Source organism: Aythya marila (assembly GCF_965140915.1).
Source record: "Aythya marila genome assembly, chromosome: Z".
NCBI lineage: Eukaryota > Metazoa > Chordata > Aves > Anseriformes > Anatidae > Aythya > Aythya marila.
The window spans coordinates 44,843,966-44,869,853 of NC_139080.1; the positions used below are offsets into that span (position 1 = coordinate 44,843,966).

Sequence of the window (25,888 nt, forward strand, 5' to 3'; positions counted from 1 at the left end):
GTCCGCCCCCACGCTCCCCTCCCCCCCAAAAAACAAAAACATTTTGATTCTTGAGGCAAGGAGATGCACACAATTTCCATGAAATGATTTTGACTCTTTGTCAAAAAACACTTTGATTTTCAGCAATATTGAAATCTCACATACAAGTTGTCTTGCGATTTCAGGATGGCCATATAGCCCTACACCTTGCTGTGAGAAGATGTCAAATAGAAGTAGTTAAAACCCTCATCAGTCAAGGATGCTTTGTAGATTTCCAGGACAGACATGGTAACGCTCCTCTGCATGTAGCCTGCAAAGATGGGAATGTTCCTATTGTGATGACACTTTGTGAAGCAGGTTGTAATTTGGATGTTGCTAATAAGGTAGGTGGAATATTGGAATATTGGTACTGAACTACTATATTTAAGAGCTCGCCTACTGCATTAGATGACCTTTTCCACCTCCCCTATCAGAATATTTTTTCTTCCATTTTTTTTTCTCTTAAAAAAGCCAACTGCAAAGCATTAAATTATTCATGTTGCAAACTTAGCTGTTTCAGTTAAATAGATGTCCTGGTTTCAGTTAGAACAGAGTTAATTTTCTTCCTAGTAGCTGGTGGAATGCTGTGTTTTGGCTTAGGATGAGAAGAGTGCTGATAACATGCTGATGTTTTAATTGTTGCAGAGCAGTGCTTACACCAAGCCAAGGACATCTCAGCCTTTTGCTCTGTCCTGCCAACAGGCAGGCTGGGGGTGCAGTAAGAGCTGGGAGGGGACAGACCCAGGACAGGTGACCCAAACTAGCCAAAGGGGTATTCCATACCATCTGACGTCATGCTAAACAATATATAGGGGTGGCTAGCCGGGGGAAGGGGGCCGGACTGCTCGGGGTTAGGCTGGGCATCAGTCAGCGGGTGGTGAGCAATTGCATTGTGCATCACTTGTTTGTACATATTATTATTACTTTCCTATTATCACCATTGTATTATTATTATTATTATTGTTATTATTATTATTTTGTTATTATTATTTTCCTGTCTTATTAAACTGTCTTTATCTCAACTCACGGGCTTCACTTTCCATTTCTCTCCCCCGTCCCAGAGAGGGAGGGGGGAGGGTGAGTGAACAGCTGCGTGGTGTTTAGCTGCCGGCCGGGTTAAACCATGACAATAGATAATTAAAGGTCCATGAAGAAAGAGCCCAAATGAATTAGTTATTACAATGTACTTTGCTACTAATGTTGAAGTATATACCAACCTGCTTCCCTAGCCACATAGCTTTTTTTTTAATGCAGATTACATCTTAGGTGCTGAAGAACAGATGAAATGCTCTGGTAGCCCAAACAGCTGTTGATTTGATGTGATTTAATGATGCGAAATTGCTTGTAGAATTGGAGACTGGTGCATTTTTAATGAAAAAGCTGCTTTGAATTCTTCCAAATTTGTGAACAGATCTGCACTGTCACCTAACAAGTGATTTAAATAAAGTGCAGATTCTGTTGCTAGTAATAAAAATGCATGTTATGTTGGCTGGTTTATGTTTGTTTTTTTTTGTCTTGAGTTGATTAATTAAAATAAATCCTGATATTTATTTTAGAATAGCATAGCATAGCATAGCATAGCATAGCATAGCATAGCATAGCATAGCATAGCATAGAATAGAATAGAATAGAATAGAATAGAATAGAATAGAATAGAATTAATTTATATGTAAAAGAAGTTGTCACAAGCAGAACACATGAATTCTCAGGATTAAAATGTTAAATGTAAAATTACGTTCAAAAGTTGAAGTCAGCAGACTAAGTAAGGTTCTTTTGGGGAAGTGTCCTGCTGCTCATTCTATTGCATACATGTGACAACTGCAGAAATACTTGTCAAATGATAAACTTCTTAAAATGTTGATCCCAATGCATATTGCTGGGCTGCTGCCTGGTAAAAATGTGGAATGTCAACAACTGTAGTAAGCACGTTCCAAAGAGAAAGTTTAATAGCCTGTCTATAAATTTTGAGATACTAGTGCTTTCTTGGCTTCTTTTCTTGTGTAATTGTTGCAGGGTATGTGATGAGTAGATTTGATACTGTACAGGTTTAACATTCTGGCTTTCCTCCTATGCATGTTTAGGTGAAAGTAAGTGTTTCAGGAAATTTTCATGTAGCTAATTTGAGTAAGCTTAAGGTCAGCCATTATACTTACAACAAAAAGTGGAGCTAGGGGCTTAGTATTTGGTTTCGAATGTCTTTCTCTGGCCTATTTAATTTTTATATGCTGAAAAGTTTAAAAGCTCTTTGTAGGAATCTTTTGTAGGAACCTGTGATTTGTTTAGTTCCAGTGTTGTAGTTCTTTTGTTGTTTTTTTTTTTTTTTTCTGATTTTTCTATCAATAACATGTTACTAATGAACACTACCATTTTTTACAAAAGCTCTGACCTTCTCTACATTAGCTAGATGATTAAAGTTGTAGGGCTTTTGGCTTGAGGGTTGTCCAGAGAAATCAGTTTTTGTTTTAATAATTAAAATCGTCAGCTGCCAAGCCAAAAAACTTACAATAATGAGCTCCCCAGTCCTGCCTCTGAGCTTAAATATGATTGACTATGCAATTAAATACAGATCCACTGCTGAGAACACATTTTGGGAAGGTGAGTTAATGCAGCAAAAGGCTGGATTAGCACCTCTTTTCATAAGTGAGATTGCTCAGCTGGCATCAGTGGCCTGGCCTCAAGCACACCACAGAAAAATCTGTCAGCCTTTAAGTGTTTGGTGGATAAGGGATCATGGTATAGGAGTTGTGATTAGATTTTGTGTCCTATTATTCTTTTAGGAGTCAAGTATACTGGAGTGATTTTTAGAGTGCACTTTATTTGAAAGGGTGAGTTCAGGTCTTGCAAAATAGAGGATATTTATTTCTACTTGTCCTCTTCAGCAGTGAGCCCTGTAATGTGAGTAAATTAACATAATGACCATCTATCCTTGGTCCTCAAGTCTGGCATTGTTGGACGTGTGTGTAATACCAATTGAGGGCACTGTTGGTTTCTTCCACAAACTACATGCAGCAGAACATCGTATGCATTTATTTGAATTGAGGTGTCAATTTTTGAGAAGCAAGCATCTCTTCAGTTTCCAGTTGGTTGGAAGTTAGCTTTGCTTTCAAATACTCTTTTGTGAAATAAGTACGTGAGTTTGGTTCTGAATGGAGGGTTAAAACAGGGAGAACAGTATGAAAGTAAGAAAATGTGTGAAGAAGTTGTAAGGGGGTTTACAAGCAGAAAATGTATGATAGTGTTATTTTTAACAGTAGCTATGAATATGAAAGACAAGAAGTGGCTGGCATGAAAACCTGTTGTCAATGAAGAGACTGGGGGGAAAAAGCAAAAATGGGTGAAGGAATACTTGCAGCACTTTTCTTCTGTCAGTGAAAGCACAAATTCCTTCATGCTGAGTACTTAAATTCATTTCTAACTCCTTGTGGGTAGAGGAGGAAACTGAGGACATGTACTTTTCAGTAATACTTTGATTTGAATAGAGTCCAGAGCTTTAAAGGTTAAGGACTCTGTGTTGCTTAACTAGTCCATATTTTGTTAAGCAAAACACGATCAGATTTATCAACACTCAGCAAGACATTCTCAAATACAGCCCAAAAATGCAAAGGATTCCTCCGCAGCTGTGGGGAATTTAACTGTACGATCATTTCCCATTTTTAAAGTAGTCGATCTAGACTCTGTTTTCAACTGAGCTTCAAGCAGTTATGCTCAAGCAGTAGTCAAAAGTACTTTTTCTTACCATTTTTGCAAGAACTTTGCTGTGTTTCTGTACCTATAATTGTACAATACGTTTGATTATTAGTCAAGAAAATCAGAAAGATGTTATTTGACTAACATAACACTTTATTTTCCAACCATTAGTACGGAAGAACACCTTTACATCTTGCAGCAAACAATGGTATCCTTGATGTTGTCCGGTTCCTGTGTCTTACTGGTGCCAATGTGGAAGCTTTAACCTCTGTAAGTATTTGTTTCTTGTCTGTTTTGTGTACAATATTAGAAAATCAGTTAATCTCAGGGGGGAAGCAGGGGTCAAATATAAATATATAATGAAATTTTAAAATGTTAGGCTGTAGAACATACACAGCTTGAAAAGCGTTACCTGTTGTCCACTTGTTCCTTTCTTACAGCTAAATTTGAAACTAGTTAAGGTTCAGTATAGCTACCACTTCATCTGCAGAGTTTCTACCCCTAAGAATTACTTGTAGCATTATGTTTTCTGTATGCAAAGTAGGCCACCATCGCTAAGATAATTGTCATATCACACCATGTACAGTTTCTGTACAAATGTAGAATATATATCTTGGATTTATTTTTTTTGCTTTCAGGGTTGTTAAAAAGTTTCATTTTCATGTCGTAAGTGTGTAGGTGCATAGATGAGTAAAATAGCACGCAAGTAACCTTGTAAAAACATATCATTTATGTCAGATCAGTCAGCAACACTGCTTTCAGTTAGAACCACTCAAGATATTTTTCTTTCACACTGCATTGAGGAACATCATCCTGACTCTTGTATCCATGGAAGGAATGAAGGAATCCTTCATCATACATAACTCATTCACACCCTGTTTACTAGGCATCATATACACCATGACGTGTGTTTTTAACCTACCAAGCACGTTTTATTTTTAGAAGAGTTGCATCAGTTTATGTTGTTACTTGCTCTAACCATTGCGTTGTACTCATAAGTAACTGTTGTTCTGTACATGAAAATCATGCTGTGAATTTGGTTTTAATTGAATCCGTGTTTTACAAAGTTCTTCTCCATGCAAAGTATCCTTGAGATGACTGAAATGGAGAGAAAAAGGAGAAACTTTCTGTCTCGTTTGCTTTACCTATTGATGAAAATTGCAAACATTTTTGTTTTCCTACACATTGAGCACTGCTTACTTCTTTAAACATGTATCTTGTGTGACAACGGGAAACCTTTAAAAAGCAGTCATTGAAACAAACAAACTTGAATTGTGGTTTGAAGAAGTTTAGCATCTAAAAATGACATTTGGAAAACTAGACTGTAGATTGCTGTGTCCATGAATAATGAAATGTGCATGCGGTGGACATTGTGGGGTATTTTACATCTTCGTGACCTGTTTTCTTTCCTTTCGCGTTTTCCTTTTGGTATATCTCATTCCCTATGAGTGTTTTCACTGTAGGGGTAAGTTATAACAAAAGGAAGCAGAGGAGGATTTGTGAACTGTTTTTGTTCATTTATGCCATGATGGCTGTGTTGGTATAATTGCCCTTGTTGCCCCTTTCCTTCATAGATGAAAGTATATTTTATCTCTTCGGTTTCCTTTATCACCTTCACACTGATATAAATTGTGCTGATACTAAATCTGGCAGGAGGAACACACTGAATATACATCAATATCCATTATTCCAGCAGTGTCGTAGCAGAGAGAAGGGAAGAGAAGAGGGAGGAAGAATATGTGGTGTTTTTAATAGTGTCTCAGTTTTGCAGTAGTTTGCTAGATGAATGCTGAACTATTCTGAAAAGTCTTATTAACAGCTCTTTCAGAGCCAGTGTAGTAGAATTAATTGCCTTTTTCTTCTGTCAGAATGCCATTTCTGAGAAATTAACTTTTTTAGCACTGTTAGGTAACTGTGTACTGGAGTATGTTGTCTCTGCCTCCTCCCCAGGTTGAAGTCTGTTTTACTACTAGTTCAGCTTTGAATTTGATTGCATCAATGTTAAACGACCTTAGGAAATCTCATGCTGCTGGAGCATGTATGTAACCTTTTCCAATGGTCTAAAATCACCAAAACCCTTCTATCTGTTACATGCTGTGCTATTGGTCACCATGTTCTTGATTCCTGATTATGGAAGTTTCTAAACCTGTACCAAGCTTAAATTGATGCTTGCAAATGGCCAGTTAAATTCAAGACCATCTCTTGCAGTCATAGCTGTCTTGTTTGCAACAAAGGAGCCAGTCAGCAGTGGTGGATGCAATTTATCACCATTTTTTAAATAAGCTTTCATGAATCCTGTAACCAAGACATTTTCAGATGCCAGTTTTGCTTTTTCAGCCTCTACATAAACTGTACTGCTCAAGAAAGGTCAAACAGGAAAAATAACTTACTGAAACCCATCTGCTCTTTTGTTTGTGTATTTATTTTCTAATTCTTGTGCTCTGCAGTTCGTCTTGTAGTGGCCTTCCAAAGAACTAAACAGCCTTATCTTGCTCACTGTTATGGATAAAAATGGAAATTTTATTTTCTGTTAATTTCTTTGTCAAGGAAGCAACTGCTTTCTTCATGTATCATCTCAATCAATACATTGAGCTTCCAGATCTGAGTCAAAATTATCAATAGAAATGTAAATTGAATTGCTGGTATCCATCAGTTTCAACATCTCAAAATGTTTTTTGGAGGGGGCAGATTCAGCCTAGAGTTCTATCTGATCCAAGATTAAACACCTATGCTATGTCAGAGAGCTAGCCTTGAGCACACAAAACTCAGTATGGAAGTATGGGGTGAGCCCTGAGTCATGACACCACCATCCCACTGCTTCATGTCATCTTGCCCTACAATGACACTTGGCCAGGCTTCTAGCAATTCAAATCATTTCTGTTGCCATTTTTCTGGTTTGGGGAGCAGTCACCTCCAACCATTTGTAGCCATGATTGCTGATCAGGCTCTGCCTGAGCCACTGCCATCCATGTTCATTGCCAAATTCTCATCAGATGGTTATTTCCTTTGTGTTTGCACCCAAGCAGCTGTGTCAAGGAAATGATAAATCAGAGTACAGTTATTAAACCAAAGCATGAGTTGAAGCCAGAACAAAGCCCAATGGAGCAGAGAGACATAGCAAACGAGGATGTCAAGTCAACTCAAGCCATGCTGATACGGTTGCGGAGAGAGGGGTGTAGGACCTGCCCTCATTCTAAGGGAAAGTGCCTGTACAGGGAGGGTATCTGACACTCAAATTTAATCAGCTACAGTTTTGACTATTTCTTGCTTATGTTCCGTTCCTGTTCTGTTTGAATTACCTAAAATAATGAAGACCATAATAACGTGTATGGAAAACTGAAAATGACTTCTGTAGGTAGATACCCAAATATCAAAGGTATTTATTTCATATGTAGGGTAATAGTTACAGTATCCTCAGGAACTACTTAAGACAATACAGGTTTCACATGAAAAACTAGACAATCAAAAAGAGAAGTCCAAGAAAGAGGTTTTAGTTTTACACTACATTGCCTTAACGTTTAAAAGCTCCTTTATATAAGAGCATGAAAGAAGCAGAGTCCTCATAAATTAGTTACCTGTTACTGGAATATAAAACAATAGTGTTAACATAGACATAACAGCAAAAGTAGTAAGCAATTTTTATTTCAGTTTACTTCATATTAAACTGCTGATGTATGAAACATGGGTAATTAAATGTCAAGAGCAGAATGCCGCAGGCAGATTTGCTTCTCCTTTTGAATTTGCTGATGTAGTTTTAACAACGTGGTTTACAGTGTTCTTGCTTTCTGAAAACCTCCAGTGACTGGTATGTCATCATCATTCTTTATCCATTAGTAAATAAAAATCACTTGCTGTTCATCTAAGTGAATATGCTGATGTGTGTCCTCTTTGTGAACTGTTTAAGCTTATAGATCCGTTTAGGATGTAGTATCTAGAAATCACTATCATCTAGTAATTGGTGAGGAAAAAAGAGGAGTTCAAAAAGAGAATACTGGCATCATGCTAAGGCTCTGGATTCAAGTTGTCTTGTTACAATGGCATCCAGATACCAATTTGTAAAAGAAATACTGTTCTGCATTTTACTGTGTGTGTCTTTGGACCATTTAAGAAAAGAGATTCCTGTGGGTGTAATCATTACTGGTTCATTTGTGTTTTTTTTTTCCCTTCTCCCTGATTAATCTGTGTCTGACAGCAATTACTGCCATTTGCAGAGCTGAGCTATGTTGCACATGACTTTTTATTGTGGTCAGAAGGAAGAAACTGCAGCTAATCATTTGTTTTTCAACAGGATGGGAAAACGGCAGAGGATCTCGCCAGAGCAGAACGGCATGAACATGTAGCCAGTCTGCTTGCAAGACTTAAAAAGGTTGGGAATGCATGAATTTTAACTGGCTTTTTCATGTTTCTGAGATAGCAGGAAACATTTGACCATGGGAAATCACAAGATCATCCATCAAAGCCATTCTGAAAAACTGTTGTAAATATCCTTACTGAAATGACATCCTTTTTTAAAAAATACATTTTTTTTTAATTTTAAATGACCCCCTCATTTAAAGCTACTATGTACATATTAGCAAAAATGGCCAAGATAGACTGCACCAGTATTCCATCTTATCCACTCTCACAGTGCCCACCAAAGGTTCTAATGAGTTTAGAAGAAACTGAAAAACATACTGTTAAAAATCAGCACATCCTGAAGGAGCATTTATATTTCCCCACCGTCGCCATTTTAGTTAGATTTTGGTTATGAAATATGAAGAGTTTGTGGCCTTCTGGAACCTTTAGCATCTCCTGGAATAGTAGAGTAAGAGTAGAGTAGAGTTCTCACACTCTTTTTTAAATTCTACAGTTTCAGTATCTCAAAATCTCCTTACCACTAGAATGCGAATCTGATCTGCACTTGTCATAAGGCAGTAAGTCTGACACATCTGACAGACATTGATTGTTCAAGATAAGCAGCATCATTTGTGCTATGAAGGTGCAGAGACCACTTGCCTGGAGATTCCAGGCAACAGCCAGAGCTGTTAGAGTGCTGTTTTAATTATGCTGGTGATTCTGTAGTAATCTGAAATCGTCCTTTTATATAATTTTGGAGTAAGAATATTTGTGTACTAGGCGTTGCCAAGGTAGAATTAGAATCACATCCTGACAGTAAGTCTATATTTGCTAGAATTGTAAAATATATCAGTGAAGATGTCATAAAGTGCCATAGGTCAGGCTTCCTTTTCAGGGATATCTTTTGTATACATTTGTCACAACAGGATCCATTTTATATAGTTGTCATCCAGTGTTCCTCCCTTTCCCTGGCCTCCCCTCCCCCACCCCCCTGTTTTTGCATGCAGGTGAAAAAAAGCCTGTTTTTGCATGCAGGTGAAGAAAATTGAGTTTCAGATGTATAGAACAAAAGGGAGAAGATCAGATAAATCTCTTCTGAAAGAGATTTGTAGTAACTTTCACACTCTCCTTTATAGTGAAGTATATTTAATTACTGAATGCTGACTATATCTGTGGGGAAAATGTATGATAATTATATACTTGATCAGAGTACACTTTCCAAAACAGAATCTGATAAACTGAAATTAAGAAACTACAAACCACTGAACTATTCTAGTATTACTCAAAATGGGCAATGTCATCTAGTAGAGTGTGCCTGACACTTGTTTCATCTTCAGTGCCTGTGGAGGATTTTGTTCCTAATAGCACACATATGAAGAACCTACTGTCATATTGCATTCTCTGCAAGAGCCACTATTAGCAGTCAGGGTGTGCAACATTCCCACTGTGATGAGCATATTTCATATGTACCTGTTAGGGAGGAAGGAACTAAATATGCTACCATTTCTGTCCAGTTTCTCAGTGGAGTTGCTGCAGGCTCTTATTTTAGGGAGGCTGCTGTGGGTGCTCTTTTAATGACTCAGTGTACATGTGAAACAGTACAAATGCAGAACAACAGTGCCTCTCTCTGAGCTCGAAATCGGAGATTGAAGGAAGAGAGGCTGAAGCTAGTTCTTTTGCTCCTCTACCTTTCGGCTGTCTCACGGTTACCTTAAAATAGGTCTTTCTGGGGTGAGAGGAGAGTTCTGTCCTCCACTGCTTCCTCTTGCTGAGTTGATTTCCAAGCTCAGCTCATGTGCTCAATTGCAAAGTATCTATGTCTGATTGCTTCTCGCTGGAGGAAGAGAACAAGACATCTGATTTGTTAGTTCCAGTCCCTGCTACTCTTGCTGCAAGACGCAATACATGTTGGTTATGGGTGAGCATTAAGTGGAAAGCTCTTCTGCAGATGTGATTGGGTTTGAAGAAGGCCTGAGTGTGAGGATGAGATTGCAGCTGTTTGCAGAGATTGCAGAATTTTTGAGGAAAATTCTCTCAAATATGAGAAGTATAGAAAAAGTTGACAGAAAGAAGGGGGCTGCATATTGAGTTTTCACATTGCTCAGGTGGTAGCTCTCACTGCAAAATTCTTCAGTCCTGCACATATATAAGGCTGGAGATATTAGTTATGCTACTGAGAATCATGAGTAAGGAGAAAGGGAGCTGAAAGAAACTAGTTTTTCCTCTTTTGCCTAGTCCATCAGAGGTCAAAATGATCCCATTCACTGATGTTGACCATGAAACCGTGTGATTTTCATGAGGAGTCGAGGTGTTTTAGGAGCCAGCATTCAGCTGTATTTTGGCTACCTATCCCTCTCCCTCATGCCACTTGCGTGATGGAGCAGATGGAAGAACTGATCCAGATGTAACCTAGCAAGAGGGCATTATTTAAACCCTACATTTTGAGTTTGCTGGAAGGAACTTCCTTGCCACACACTCAGATTTCTTCTTTATGTTGAATTTTAGGATACACACAGGGTGCTTTTTATCCAGCAGTTGCGACACACTCAGAACCCGCAGCCCCGGATCAAACTGAAGCTGTTTGGACACTCTGGATCTGGAAAAACGACCCTTGTGGAGTCACTTAAGTGTGGCCTGATAAGAAGCTTTTTCCGAAGACGTAGGCCTAAGATATCTTCCACAAACACAACCAAATTCCCCCCGTCTCCCTTGTCTTCCAAACCTTCAGGTATGACTTTGACATTGTACCATTTGAACAACAAATCACTCTTCTCTTCATCTGTAGAACTCCAAACAAACAGCTGGTGGCTGTGCTGTATAAGACAGAATAGCCTGTATGTGTAAGAAATCGAAGCAAAGAGGGAGTTGACTTCTCTGCATGCAGATTCATACCTAAAGTAAGAGCTAAGAGGAGCAGTGGGTGTGGACAATGAAAAATGGTTCAGCTTTTGTTCACTGATGTGGTGCATAAGTGAGCTTAAGAAAGTGGAGGACAGGACTTCTGAAAACTGTTTATTTTTACCAAGAAGTCCTAGACTACAAATACCAGTGCCATAACCGGATGCTACCATCATGGTTTTGGGGTTATGATTTGTCAGCATTTTTGAATGCAAATTCTGTGCAGAATTAAAACAGTTGCTTCATCTTTAGATGATATTTTTATTAAATTATAACTAAGGATTCAAAACTGTCTTTGGTGCATTGGAATGCTTTTCTGTAAGGCACAGGAATTCATCTGACAAGTTAAAGGTGTCTAAATTTGCCTCCAAACAAGAAGAAAATGGAGCCTTTCTAGACTGAAATAAATGTATGCAAATGGTAAGGAACTGCTCATGAAGCACCAGTTGGACTGCGTAATGTGGAGAGAGCTGCAGGATGGGTAGTTAGATTTACACATCAGTGTGTACCTGGTTTTGGAAAAATCCCACATTTATGGTAGGACATTAGGAAGAGTGAACAGTTTGTCCAGGTTCCTTTACTAACACAGTCTGTGCAATGTGTGCAAGCTAAGCAGGCACTTTGAAGAGCTCAGGTTGAAGTTGCTGTTCAGAAATAATCTTATTACATAAGTTAATGTCAGATGGGGTCAGAGTTGCTTTTTTTAAAACAAAACCAAAAAATAGCATTGGATAATGCTTGCAGTTCAGGGTTTTGTCATTATTTCTAAATAATTTTAGATTAGGGTTAGTAATGGATTTCATCTCAACATTCTCTCCAGTCAGCCGAGGAAGCCATAAGGTAGGTAGGGTGACTTGACAAGATACCTGGCACAGAGATTGTTATTACAGTTTGTTGTTTATTTATCACAAGGCATTCACATCTGTGATGATAGAATACACAAATGGATTAAATAAATAAATCAGAAGTTCCTGGTTTATTTAATGTAATTTACTGTGTCGTGTAAAGGCAGGCTAATCACTTGAGGAATTGTCAGTACCTGGAGGCACTGCAGGAAAGTTTTGACTGAAGACAGATTTATTATGTCAATTGGTACCAAGACCAGAGGATAGGTCTAATGCTCTCATACCATCATAAATTCAAAGAAGACAGCCAGTCACATTCTTTGGCAAATCACCATACAAGTAATGGTGAATTTGAAGCATAGACTTGAAAATAGCTTATCTAGAAATAAATCTTTAAAGTTGTGCAGTGCTATCCAAATGAAGCTATGATGACATTGTTCTGATGTTTGGATTTGGGGGTTTTGCTTGTTTCGATTCATTATATATCATGTGAATAATGTTCTGGGTTGAGTGGCAGACAATTAAAACAGTACAGTTTGGTGGATACTTGATAATGTGATTATGTTTTCAAAAGTTCTGTAAAAACAAGTATGTGAATTCACTGTATTTGAATCACGTGAGCCTAAAGATTTAAATACTCTATTAAACGATCAAACATGAAAGTATAGTTGTACTGCTGGCAGGTAGTTTCTTTCTATATTAAAATCTGAATATTAGAATTCAGCATCTACTGGGGGGAAGAAGTCTTTACTTCCACCACTAGATGGTGCAAGTTAATTAGAAGCCCTTTCATTTCTCATTTATAGAATCTATAGCAAGGTGAACTGAGCAAATTGCCTACAAATAAAATAACTTCAGTTAAGGGCCTGCTTTTCTTACCCACCTCCTCAGAAATAGTTATTACGTGGTGATATATTTATCCTTACTTAACAGATTCAACTATACAAATATGTAGCATTTCTATACCAATAAAAACAGCCCGTGCTATGAAATTGCAGCCCTTAGATATAAAAAGTTGTATATCTTTGCAATATGGAAGAGCTTTTTCCATTGAAGTCTTTTGTTTCCAATCTATTGTTTTTTTCTATGCTTCCCACCCAGTAGTATATCTGTTTAGGTGCAGTAAGTGCTATATGGGATCATTCTAATCTTTTCCTTTTCAGCATTCAGAATAACGATGTATTTGTGTGCACTCACAGCTTGGTAGCCAACTCCTTTTTTTTAAAAATAGTTTGGTTTTATTAATCAGGTTTTATGCCTAGCATACCTATTGTGAAGTGATCTGACTGCAGTTTTCCCTCAATTTGTAATCTCATTTTCCTTTCCCTGACCCAGTTTCAGTAAGTATTACGAATCTTTATCCTGGTTGTGAGAATGTCAGCGTGAGAAGCCGTAGTATGATGTTTGAGCCAGGCCTGACCAAAGGGGTATTAGAAGCTTTTGTTTCACCTGCTCATCACTCCCACTTCTCTGCTGATGACCAGTCCACCAAGGCCATTGATGTTCAGAATGCCTACTTGAATGGTAAGCGGAGGCATGCCTTAGTTCTGTGTGAAAGGCAATGCCATGGTGCGTGGTTTTAGAAACAAAAACAAAAGTGTCTGACTTGGTATAGGACTGACTGTGGTTAAGAATTCAACACTGTTGGGGATTGGTTTGTTTAAGCAGAAGGTAAATCTGCATGAAATTTTCTGCTTGTAATACACGTAGTAATAACCATCTGTGGCAGATATACCAGCACTACCTAGAAGTGCTTTTGAGATTAATAAGTGGGGCAGAAGGAACAGATTTGGTGTAATAGGAGTGGGTTCTAGGTTAAAGGCCCCTTCACCTACACTGCATGTAGATTAGGGATTTTGGCAGACATAATCCAGTCTCATTGGCCCAAGTGACCTCATCTTGCATGTGGTACCCAGGTGTATGAAGAGCCTACCATTCACACCTCCCAAGGGGTCTTCAGCAAATTTGGTGAGCACTGTGGTGAGTGGAGCTTCTAGTTTCATTAATTTGGAAGGCAAGCCAGCTGCTCCGCAGTTGGAACCAGTTAACAGTAAGAGGGGTCAGTCAGAGAAGTTATTTGAAAACCTCTCTACTGTTCCAAAGCAAAACACTAATGCAGAGCTTTCTGTTTATCCAGTAGCTGTCTTTTTTCACAAGTACACATAGATGCTAGTAATGCTTTTGAGTGAGAGAACCATACAACAGGTACATACCACCACCCCTGCTAGTCATCACAGAGGTGGTAAGATCTCTCTGTAAAGATCTCTCCTCAGCATTTGTAGCCTTGAGGCAGAGCTCAGATTAATCAAGCTTTTATTTTGGAGAGAGAAACCTACTTACAAATTCATTATATGCACGCTAACACATACTGACAAAACATTTGTCCTGGATGCTGAAGAGTTTGGCATGTAGCTAAAGCTTGTTCTTTATCTGGGTTAATTTCTCCTTTTGATATAATTTGAAACCAGGTCAAATTCTGCAGTGAAACAGAGTTGTGCAACAGGGTGTCAGAAGGATTTTCTTTTCTGTCTTTGTACTGTCTTGATATAGAAGGAAGGTATGCACATGGATGAGCTCTCGATTGCTGAATGCATAACGGCAGATTTGAGGTTTCTGGATTTCTTTCTTCTAGAAGTTCAAGGTGCCTCTGAATCAGCATTTATTTAAATAGGTGGAGTACAAGTGTACTTTATCAGGTAGTGAGTCTGAGAAGTGCAATACAGTGCAGCATGCTAATGCTTTTCTTACCTGAAGTAAAGGAGATGACAGAAAGAATCACTGTGCTGTTGGGATCCTTAACATGGTGGTTCTCCAGTCCTGACTTACTCATGTGATTTGAGTAATACAATTCCATGAAGCAGAGTGGTTTCTTTGAGAATCTTTGAGTTGTTTTTAATACCAGCAGTGAGATGTTAGAAAGAAAAAAATCATAAAAAATGTTGAGCTTTAGGGAGGAGTACAAAGGAAAAACAGGAGCAGTTATTTGCTTCTGCGCAGGACAAAAGCCAATGTAGTGTTTAAGGCTGCATGACTTGAATACACAGGTGCGTCCATGTGGCATCCAGCTGAATGTTCTAGGGAAGTGAATGTGAGAGAGGAACAGATTGTAAGGACCCAACTTCTCAGTCTCTGAGACTATCTGAAACCTGTTCCGTTTGTTCATGATTGCGTTTGCAGTTTTGCTTTCTCACCTGCATACAGTTTATCTCTGAGAAAGTTTAAATGAGATGAACTGTTCCCTTGAACAAGGCTTCATGTTTACTGACAGTGTGATCTCTTTGTCTGTTTTTCAGGAGTTGGTGACTTCAGCATCTGGGAATTCTCTGGGAATCCTGTGTATTTCTGCTGTTACGACTATTTTGCAGCGAATGATCCCACCACAATTCACATAGTGCTTTTTAGTCTTGAGGAGCCTTATGAAATCCAGTTAAACCAAGTGACCTTTTGGCTTAGTTTCCTGAAATCATTAGTCCCAGTTGAGGAGCCAATAGGTATGCTTTTCTGCCTGTTAATGAAATATTATGGGAAAATAAGATTGTGTTTCACTGCAACTTCTAAATCCTCTTTGCTGAGTGTTGTTGTACATCTTTATCTGCTTTTATTTAAAAAACTTTAAACATTTTCTCAGCAATAAATGATTTCATTTGTGGAACAAGCCTGAAGAGTTTCATGCACCAGTTACTCCAACTGAAATGGGTCATGAGATAAGGTGGAGGCTTTTGTGGCAAATGAAGTTTTATGTCAGAAAAGCTGTGTGTAAAAGTGTTTCAGCGTATCGGAACCATTTAAGACCAGTTCTAGACACACTAATTAAAACTCACTTAAGTTTAAAAACCTAATCCTAAATTAAATCTAATTAAATCTAAACACCAATTAGCTCTTTGCAGCGTAAATTGGTTTCGCCAATGAGAACAGTACAGAATGACATTGTAGAGTGACGTTACACTCTCAGTACATGCCACTCCAACCTGTTTAACTAGAGTTGTATTTGGGATACAAATATGCTTTGGCACATCAGGGTGTACAGAAACCAGTATTTCTAGTAAATTTCATTTCATATTTTTGAAGACTTTGCCCAGATTTTAAATGAAATGACTATTCAAGCTTTCTAACAAGTTGAAAGTTACTTGACAGACAAACAAATTAACTTAACTCGTTTGTTTCCTTAAAATCTCTGTAGGTATACATACCTGATAGCTTGATTGTGTTTGTAGCAGAGTGTTGGTCTGCAGACTGACAGTTTTATGGAAGAACCATTCTCTGACATGTGTCTTGGTTCCATGAAGCAAAATGTTATCCCAACCAGTGGATCTAACTCAACACTGATGGACGTTCATAATATTGCTATGGACGCCCTAGAAAAGTATATCTAATGCTTATGTAGTGCAGAATATTTCCCCTCTTTCTGTTTTCTACTCAATTCTGTACGCATGATCTCAGCCTGACAAGTGACAATGATGAGCCAAAGGGCAGACCTTCGGTTTTTAGCTTGGACATATGTATGTCCTTTCATCTTCCATCTTAGGTCAAGTGATGAGGTTACAAATATAACCATTGCGATCTAACTGACTTGCAATTAATTCTGGAACTAAAAGCTCAGAAATGTGCAAAAAAGCATTAAAGCTGAAAATGCAGTTAACTTGCAATTGTTGAAAGCTTTCCTTGTCGTCTTACTCAAGCAAGGAAACTTAGTTCTTGATTTAACTAGTAACATAATTTAGGTACTTTGCCTAAATCAGCATTTATACTGCTCAGCTCAATTTGGATACACATGTGTAACTAATTGTTACAACTCTTAAATAATATGTATTAATTGGCATTTGCAGAATATTTAAACTTTAGTAATTACTTTCCAGTTATATTGTCTGTTGTTATATTGTCAGCTGAAAAACAAAAAGGTTTACAACTAGAGCATAGTTATTGTGGAGTGCTACACAGTGAGGGGAAATGTGGCCCTTTTGTGAATGAATCAAAATTCTGTAGCTTAGTTGATGAAAACTGAGGTAAGCATATTTCTCCAATATGAAGTTTTTGACAGACAAAAACAGCAGAATTGGATGTACTTTGTTTTTTTAAATAATTGCCTAATGATGTCTCCTCTTTTCTGCAAGATCAGTTTTAAAAAAAAAGATAGAAAATGTGTGTTCCATGCTGTCACCTCATTCATGCCATTTGTATCTTTCTTTCTTTCTTTTTCATTCTTTTTCATGGTATCTGCCAGGCTTTCCTACTTAACTCTCACCTAAGTGAGAGGTCACTGTTTGTGTAAGTACTGTAAATAGCATTCATACCAGCATATGAATGTTGTGGACATTGTGTTCTACTTAAAATTCTCTAAGCTGTACCTGTAGCATTAAGGACCATCCAAACATTATGAGAAACCTTTTAAAGAAGCTTTTATTTTTTATTTTCAGTCACGTTGATATAGATTGTAGTTAATAGATATCTAATTAGCATTATTATTAAAAGTTTTTGTTTAAACAATAAGGGCATAAAATATTTATGATACCAAGATTCTAGCTATTCAAATTATACATTATGTAGATAATTCTATAATAGATAACAGCCATAACACCAGTGGTTTGGTTGTGTAGAAATAGGTATTGTTGTGCTTAAAGTTGGTAAATCTGCTGCAGAATATCCACTGGTATCAAGAATACAATAGCATTGCTACTTAACCGGCTTGGTAAAGCAGACAGCTCCCTGGGCACGTCTCACAGTGAGGAAATAATCTTGTTTCCCTTCTAGCATTTGGTGGAAAGCTGAAGACTCCACTACGTGTTGTTTTGGTCGCCACACATGCTGACATAGTGAATCTTCCTCGGCCTGTTGGGGGGGAGTTTTGGTATGACAAGGACATGTCATTGCTGAAAGAAATCAGGAACAGGTAAGAGGGAGTTATAATGTAGTGCACGTGTTGGTTTCAAAGAAAAATACTAAAATGCATAATATGTAAAAGGTTTTTTGTTTGGCTGAAGTTATGTGGTATTTACATGAAAGAAAGTCTCAGCCTGTAAATACTGAAATAGATCTCCAGGCTGTTGTCAACCATCTGTCAAACATCCTGGTGTGTAGGTTTTGCACCAGTCTCAGAAAAGTGGGCAAGTCTGAGCTGCGGCCTACAGGTGCAGTAGAGGAAGCTGTCCTCTACTGCCACCATTTTCTCTGAACTGATTTAGGATGGGCAGGAGAAAAACTAAACCACACCAGGAGGTACTGTCTATAGATATTTTTGGAAGAGCTAGATGTTGTGGAGTCACATACATGAAAAAATCAGCCTAGAAGTTGAGAAAACCATTAACCTTCTTGAGCAAGTATTTGGAGAGTATGCTAATCATGCTAATTTTCGCAAACTAATGGTATTGTGTAAGGTAACAATAATTTATACTCACAGTGAGCACGGTAATCCATGTAAGTGGCTAATGGGATTTGGGGAACCATCCATACCTGTGAGCATTTATACTTGTCTGTACTATACAAGAAACAGATGTAGGAAATCCACCACAACAGAGGCAGAGCAGTGTCTCAATCACTTGAAATAAACCAACAGAAAATATCTGGGTGTAATCTTGCATTCCTGCTATCCCCTCTCTCGTAAAATGTTTTTGCAATTACGAGTCCTAGGGTGCAGTTGTTATCTCCTTCAGAGTTTTCAGCCTTCTTCCGTAGGAAAGATGATAATTTTCTGCTAATATATCTGTTTATATTCAGGAAAATTAGAGAGCAACTCTACTATCTTTGCGTATAAAATATCTTAGGATTATCAGTACTACATTTCATCATTATTCTTTGAAGAAAATTAAGTGCTGTGCAATTTAAGGTTGAAGCGCTGCTGAATTAGGAAAACTGGATTTGGAACTGAATAGACAATTAGTGGCTCTCTTTTTCTTCTAGATTTGGAAATGATCTTCACATTTCAGACAAGTTATTTGTATTGGATGCTGGAGCATCTGGATCTAAAGATATGAAACTCCTCCGAAATCACTTACAAGAAATTAGAAGTCAGATAATATCTGTAAGTAATGTCTAATTGTCTTAGATTGTGTCAGCCAAGATGTGAAAATCTTGGGAAAGAAATAATTTACTGAAAACTCGGTACTTAATTTCAGAACTTAAGGAACAACAGACTGATGACATCGAGGATTCTGTCAGCATTTTCAAAATCGACAGTATTTTGTTTGGGTCACCAAAATGGCCTCTATTGAAACAATTGAGATTATGAGCTTAAAGCTAAATTTTTGTAGTTTGAGTTGACAGTGATTAGATTCTAGTGCTGACTTTTTTTTTTATTGTTTTGTGTGTCAGAATAGCATTACAGAGAAGCAGAATATATTTGATGGAAATAAGTTTTTCATTAAAAAACACTGGAATAGAACACTTTCCTCAGTTGTTAGGAGGTAATTCTCAACATAGATGGGTGAAGTGGATATATATATTTATATGTGTGTATATATGTATTTATGTATGTATATGTTTAATCTTCTTGCTAGGGTCTTTGACAGAAAAATATGCGCTTGTATTTTTGTATGTGTATATATAACTTCATGAAACCAAGGGTAAAACAGCCATGGTTTGTTGTAATCACCATGAATCTACATAGCCTTCAATACCAAGGGTAACCAAGCCAAACTATTAGGTAGCCTTTAGCATTTAAATTCTTCATTCTAAAGTCTCTCTTAATTATGTAATGCCAACAAGACATTTTCTAGCGGCTTCTGATAGGTGTTTAAAAAAAGTGAAGCAACAGTTACTGTATTTCTGAGTTCACTCTGTAGATTGAGTGTTTTTTTATGTGAAATTTGGATTATTTTATGTTCCCAATGATCTCTTGGTTTTCAATAAGATTTTCTTATTTGACAAAACTTTTCTGTAGCAGTTGCCACTAGATGAAATTTGGGGAGCTTTGCATATGAATTGGGTGCTGTGGCTTGAGATTGCAGGGATGAAAGCATTAGTAATGTCCAAAACAGTCAATAGATAAATGTGTCATCTGTACTTCTAGTCTAGTACTGATACTCTGCTTCTCACCTGTTGAATGAATTGGTCCAGAACAAATAGTGGTGAGTACAGATTTTAAATAAATGCCCATCTGTTTCTGGAATTGTACTTTAAGACAAGGTTGATCTTCTCACAAGTACATACCAGATGGAAGAGTAACAATCCATCACAAGGGGACTCCTCAGATGTGCATGTGTGTCATTTATGTATTAGAACACACACACAGCCTCTATTTAGAGAAGAAAAAAAAGACTGTTCTCAGCACAGTAGTTACAAGTGGGTGTTTTCTCTGCTTTTTTTTAAGACTTGTCCACCAATGACTCACCTGTGTGAAAAAATAATCTCTACACTGCCTTCATGGAGAAAAATGAATGGACCTAACCAGCTGATGTCCTTGCAGCAGTTTGTGTACGACGTACAGGAGCAGCTTAATCCCCTAGCAAGTGAAGATGACCTACGGCATATTGCACAGCAGTTGCATAGCATAGGAGAAGTGAGTGGTTTTTTTTATCTAAATTGTGTATCCATACTCTCAAGGTACTGCTCGGGTAGAATATTGCTTAATGGGATTTAAGCAAATGTCTGTAGTAATTTGTTTCTACTCTTCCTTTTAAGACATCAAAAGAAGTAGAGACTGGTTACTAATGCTTTTTGTTATCATTATTGTCTTGTGGCAATAGAACAAGATCCATTCTTTGCGTTGAATACTTGCAAAAAAATCAAATGTTGGTTGTTTTTCTTCTGTTAGAAGTGTTAGTTAAAGATTATGAAAAACAGTAGGTGCGGTGGTATTGTCTTATACTTCGTAAGATATAAACAATAGCTTTCCTATTTATAAACAGATTAACATCATGCAGAGTGAAACAGTCCAAGATGTTGTGCTTCTGGATCCTCGCTGGCTCTGTTCAAATGTCCTTGGAAAAATCCTGTCAGTGGAGAACCCAAAAGCTCTCCATCACTATAGAGGTCGATACACTATAGAAGACATCCAGCGTCTGGTAACAGATAGTGATGTGGAAGAACTGATACAAATCTTGGATGCCATGGATATCTGTGCAAGGGACCTTAGCAGTGGAGCAATGGTTGATATTCCTGCTCTCATCAAGACTGACAATCTCCACAGGTCTTGGACAGATGAGGAGGATGAAGTACTGATCTATGGTGGTGTCAGAATCGTTCCTGTGGAACATCTTACCCCATTTCCTTGTGGAATTTTTCATAAAGTTCAGGTGAATCTCTGCAGGTGGATTCATCAACAAAGCACAGAGGGAGATGCCGATATACGTCTGTGGGTAAATGGGTCGAAGATTATGAATCGTGGAGCTGAGCTTTTAGTGCTGCTAGTCAACCATGGTCAGGGCATAGAGGTTCAAGTTAGAGGACTGGAAACAGAGAAGATCAAGTGCTGTTTACTTCTGGATTCCGTTTGCAGCACCATTGATAACTTAATGGCCACAACCTTACCAGGCCTTCTGACTGTAAAATACTACCTTAGTCCTCAGCAGCTGAGGGAACATCATGAGCCAGTAATGGTCTACCAGCCTAGAGACTTCTTCCGTGCACAGAGTCAAAAGGAGACGTCGCTCACTAACACCATGGGGGGATATAAAGAGAGCTTTAGCAGTATACTGTGTTTTGGATGTCTTGATGTCTACTCCCAGGGAAGCCTAGGAATGGACATACATGTTTCAGATCTGAATCTGCTTACCAGGAGAAAACTAAGTCGGCTTTTGGATCCTCCTGATCCCATGGGCAAAGATTGGTGCCTTCTGGCCATGAACCTGGGCCTCCCTGATCTTGTTGCAAAATACAATACCAATAATGGAACACAAAATGACTTCCTGTCAAGCCCAGTCCATGCCCTGCTGCAGGAGTGGAGTAATGCTCCCGAGAGCACTGTAGGTATCCTAATGTCTAAGCTGAGGGAATTAGGTCGCAGGGATGCAGCAGATTTTTTACTGAAGGCATCTTCTGTATTCAAAATAAATTTAGATGCTAATGGTCAAGAGGCTTATGCTTCAAGTTGCAACAGTGGCACGTCTTATAATTCGATTAGCTCTGTGGTGTCACGGTAAGAACAAGTGTTTTGCATAGACATCTTTTCAAACTCCAGGAAGGATAAAAGTGCAAGAGCTTCTGTATACTGTCAGTTATGAGGTTTTACATCAAAGGATCTTTATCCTTCTTCAGCACCACCTTTTTGTGCTTAAACTTTCTACTTCTAACTGTGAATTGTTGCTTTTTATTTGATCTGTTGAAAAGGCTGGCGTACTTCTGGTGTTGTAAGATTATTACAGATAAATAATGTGCTGCTTAATACTGCCATTTTACTGGAAAGTCTTTCAACTTTTTAGTGCTGCAACTGTTTTATAAAATACTTCTATTCTCCCTGTAAAAGGAAAGGGGAGAGGAATAGCACATATTACCAGAAATGTGTATTTATTACACCCATTTTTTTCTTCTCATGTTGTCCTCTGCTTAATACTTTTTAATATTTGTAATGAGAGAAATCCACCTACACTTCTGATCTTTCTGCCTGAATATAACACCACATTGTTTATAGCTGAAAAAGTGAGTGCCTTTTGCAGAAGGGAGGGTGCCGTTGATTTGAATGACCCTGCTGGAGTTACAAGAACATGCTACCTCTGTTTCACTTAAATTGTCTGCATGCTTATCATTGCAAGTGGTGCTTGCCTTTTAATTTTCCCTGCATTTTTAAGACATTGGTGATGACTCATGCAGAGCTTTCTTGTGCCAATCCTGTGGGTACAGATGTGTGATACCTAATCAACTTCAATTACAGTCAGATCATAATGTGAAAATCTCTAAAACTTGCCAATTATCATGCTTCATTATTTCCATGCACCTCAGGTAAAACTTCATATTATTATAGAGTTCAAAAAGGACATACTACATGTGTTAGATGCCGCAGAATAATATTGTATAGCTGTCAGTTGTAATTTGTGTATAACAAATGGTTTTCTACTGTTAGATCCTAAGTTACTTACTTCCTGTACTTGAAAACTTTAATGGGGATAAAAACAAAAAGGATGCAAGATTTCCTGCAGTGAGAACTTTAAAATTGATATGAGGGGATATGATACATTCTCTGTTCTAAAAAGCATGTAATGGTGCAATGTGTGTTTGTGTATATATATTGTATGTATATATATTAATACTATTTTTTCCTTAAACTTACAATGTAGTAAAATTTTAAAGGATTTTTTTACCAATAAACTGTTGCTTGTTGCATCTCTTTCATTTGTATTCTGTACCTGAAAGGAACCAAAAATTCTCTTTTCTTCACAGTCGCAGTCCCACAGAGGCATTGCCTGGCTTCTGAAGTTCTGGGCACCACCTGTTTTGCTTCAGGGCTTTTCTCAATGTTCAGTGAGAGTATTTGTTTATATTTTATTAGGTGGCCCCTCTGCTGTGAGTAGGTTTATGTTCATTTGACAAACAGCAAGCCAAAATGGGTTGCTACGTCACTTTTTCCTTTGTGTTTTTTGAGAATGAAAACCAAAACAGCAGAAGTTAGTCTTACCAAGGTACCAGGTAGCTCCTACCCTGCCTACCTCCCCGGGTGCTTTAAGCACATGGAAGATCAATGACTGACTTGGGAATTTTGGTGCAGTAGTGGGTTTTTTTGTTTGTTTGTTTGTTTTTTCCCCTCCCTAGCAGTGTGTTCTTGACAATCCTCTGCTTCCATTTACAGTAAAATGCAGCCGGGGGAGTATAAATTACTTAGTGGATGCTGCGATGGATCTTTAGTTGGCAGTAAATGCCTATTGCATCATTTACAGTTCTTACGGTAATAGGTTCAGGAAAGTGAATCACAGTCATAGGATAACTCGGCTTGTGTTCCTATAAATCATGTGTCATATTACTGAAATTCATTAAAAAAAAAAAAAAATCATATTCATCCTAAATGATGATTTTGACAGAAGAACCTAGAACTTTAGCAAAGTGACACCAAAGGGAATCCCACGTGCTCTTCAGTTGTTTCAGTTTTATTGATTCTCTGCTTGGTCAGTGCTACACAGCTTCACTCCACAATTTTTAGAGCTGCATTTTAAACGCACTGGCCCTGACTCACTCTAAAAATGGGGGCAGTGGCAGTCTTGGATGATTAAAAAGTTTATCTGTAAATATAAATTGTTTGACTGTGCCAACCACAAACGCAGCTCCTGCCAGGAAAGCGGGTGGGGTTGGACACTAACCATCAAAACGCTGTTCCTTGTGCTTCGTAGCTTCAGAGCAGAGCTGCTGAGACGCAAGCTGATGATGCAGAGGTTAGTGCCAATGTTCATTTTGTCAACAAAATCAATAAAGAGACAAACTCAAGCTTGCAACACAATTGCTCAAGGCCAAGACACAGCTGATCTTGCAGTTCAGAAATGTTTATTACTGACGTCTGAACTCAAATTCGGAAGAAATCGTCAAAGCAGGGTGTGCAGGAAGTGAGCATTTTGGTGAAGGTAATTTTTTCCAAGTAGAGTCTCTCTTCCCAGGTGTGCAGCACCATGCACACATAGGGTAGGAAAGTGTTTCATATTGCTGCTGGTCATGCTAGGAAATGGTTTTAGACCCTGTGTAGTTCTGCTGCTGACCGAACTGGTACATTTGGAAAGCCAGGAGAGATCAATGGCTGCAAGCAAATCCCTGAGGATGGGACAAGAAGGGCATCCTTGGGTGGAGGTGGGTATAAATTACTCTTCTCGCCTTAAGAGGATGTAAACCAGAGACGGCCATAGGTTTCAGAATCCTTGTGATTCAAATGATTGAGAAAGAGTTATGAAACTATGGGGATTTAGCAACTCTTCATGTCAGAGACTGACAGAGCCAGGAGGCTCAGCAAGGAGCCAGAACCCTGCTCCCTAAATGGCCAGGTCTTTCCCAGAGCAGCTGTGAAGCTGTTACAGCTCCCCGTACTGGAGCCAATGCCAGGCCCAAATCCTCTGCTGGCTGCATTTCCCAGCCTCGGCAGAAGTTCCCTGCTGGTGCCCTGCAGCCTTTCTGTACCAAAGAAGCTGTGTTGTACCATTGCTGAAAACAGATTCCTCGATACGAACCATGTCACTGTTTCCGTGTCAGGGTCCCACATGATGTTCTGATCTCCACATCGGAGAGAGATGGACTTGAGGGGGGGGGCAATCCCAGACATGAGCACAGACTGGGAGAACTCACTGAGAGCAGCCCTGCAGAGAAGGACTTGGGGGTTCTGGTGGATGAAAGGCTCCACATGAGCCAGCAGTGTGTGCCTGCAGCCCAGAAGGCCAACTGCGTCCTGGGCTGCATCAACAGAGGCGTGGGCAGCAGGTGGAGGGAGGTGATTGTGCCCCTCTGCTCTGCGCTTGGGAGGCCCCACCTGGAGTCCTGCATCCAGATCTGGGGCCCCCAGCACAAGAAGGGCATGGACCTGTTAGAGCAGGCCCAGAGGAGGGCTACAAAGACGATGAGAGGGCTGGAGCACCTCTCCTTTGAAGAAAGGCTGAGAGCTGGGGTTGTTCAGTCTGGAGAAAAGATGGCTCCAGGATGACCTCACTGCAGCCTTTCAATACTTAAAGCAGACATAAAAAAGATGGAGAATGACTTTTTACATGGGCAGAATGGGCAGACAATGACAGGACAAGGGGGGATGGTTTTAAACTAGAAGAGGGGAGCTTTAGTTTAGATGCGAGGAGGAAATTCTTCACTCAGAGGGTGGTGAGGCCCTGGCACAGGCTGCCCAGAGAAGCTGTGGCTGCCCCATCCCTGGAGGTGTCCAAGGCCAGGCTGGATGGGGCTTTGGGCAGCCTGGGCTGGTGGGAGGTGTCCCTGCCCATGGCAGAGAGAATCAGATGATCTTTAAAGTCCTTTCCAATCCAAGCCATTCTTTGATTCAGCTTTGCAAATGAAATGGAAGAGCAATGCCCAAGCTGAACCTTCAAAAGAATTAAATAACGCATGCTGTGTGCTGAAACCTCTCTTCAGGTCAGAGCAGGCAGAGCGGTGCATGGTCCTCTTTGAAGGTTGATTGAATGCACTAGGTACAGTATTAAAATCTATTTCTATTTGACTTTGAACTATGCTTGTTAAAAAATAAATATATATAGAAATAAATAAAC

General features: G+C 38.8%; 1 protein-coding gene across 3 annotated transcripts in view; it reads left to right on the forward strand.

The window, feature by feature from the left end:
* The window catches only part of DAPK1 (death associated protein kinase 1), a 90,068-nt gene extending 67,046 nt beyond the window's left edge, over nucleotides 1-23,022 (forward strand). For 2 of the 3 annotated variants that reach the window (XM_082783497.1, XM_082783496.1), the window contains 10 exons: nucleotides 165-362; nucleotides 3,877-3,975; nucleotides 7,994-8,071; nucleotides 10,546-10,768; nucleotides 13,119-13,307; nucleotides 15,077-15,274; nucleotides 17,532-17,670; nucleotides 18,678-18,798; nucleotides 20,086-20,274; nucleotides 20,624-23,022. In XM_082783497.1, coding sequence (XP_082639623.1) covers nucleotides 165-362; nucleotides 3,877-3,975; nucleotides 7,994-8,071; nucleotides 10,546-10,768; nucleotides 13,119-13,307; nucleotides 15,077-15,274; nucleotides 17,532-17,670; nucleotides 18,678-18,798; nucleotides 20,086-20,274; nucleotides 20,624-21,856 — 2,667 coding nt within the window. In that variant the 3' untranslated portion in view covers nucleotides 21,857-23,022. The remainder of the gene's footprint in view (nucleotides 1-164; nucleotides 363-3,876; nucleotides 3,976-7,993; nucleotides 8,072-10,545; nucleotides 10,769-13,118; nucleotides 13,308-15,076; nucleotides 15,275-17,531; nucleotides 17,671-18,677; nucleotides 18,799-20,085; nucleotides 20,275-20,623) is intronic. The other variant, XM_082783498.1, reaches the window with a different exon arrangement.
* The last annotated feature ends 2,866 nt before the right edge of the window (nucleotides 23,023-25,888 follow it).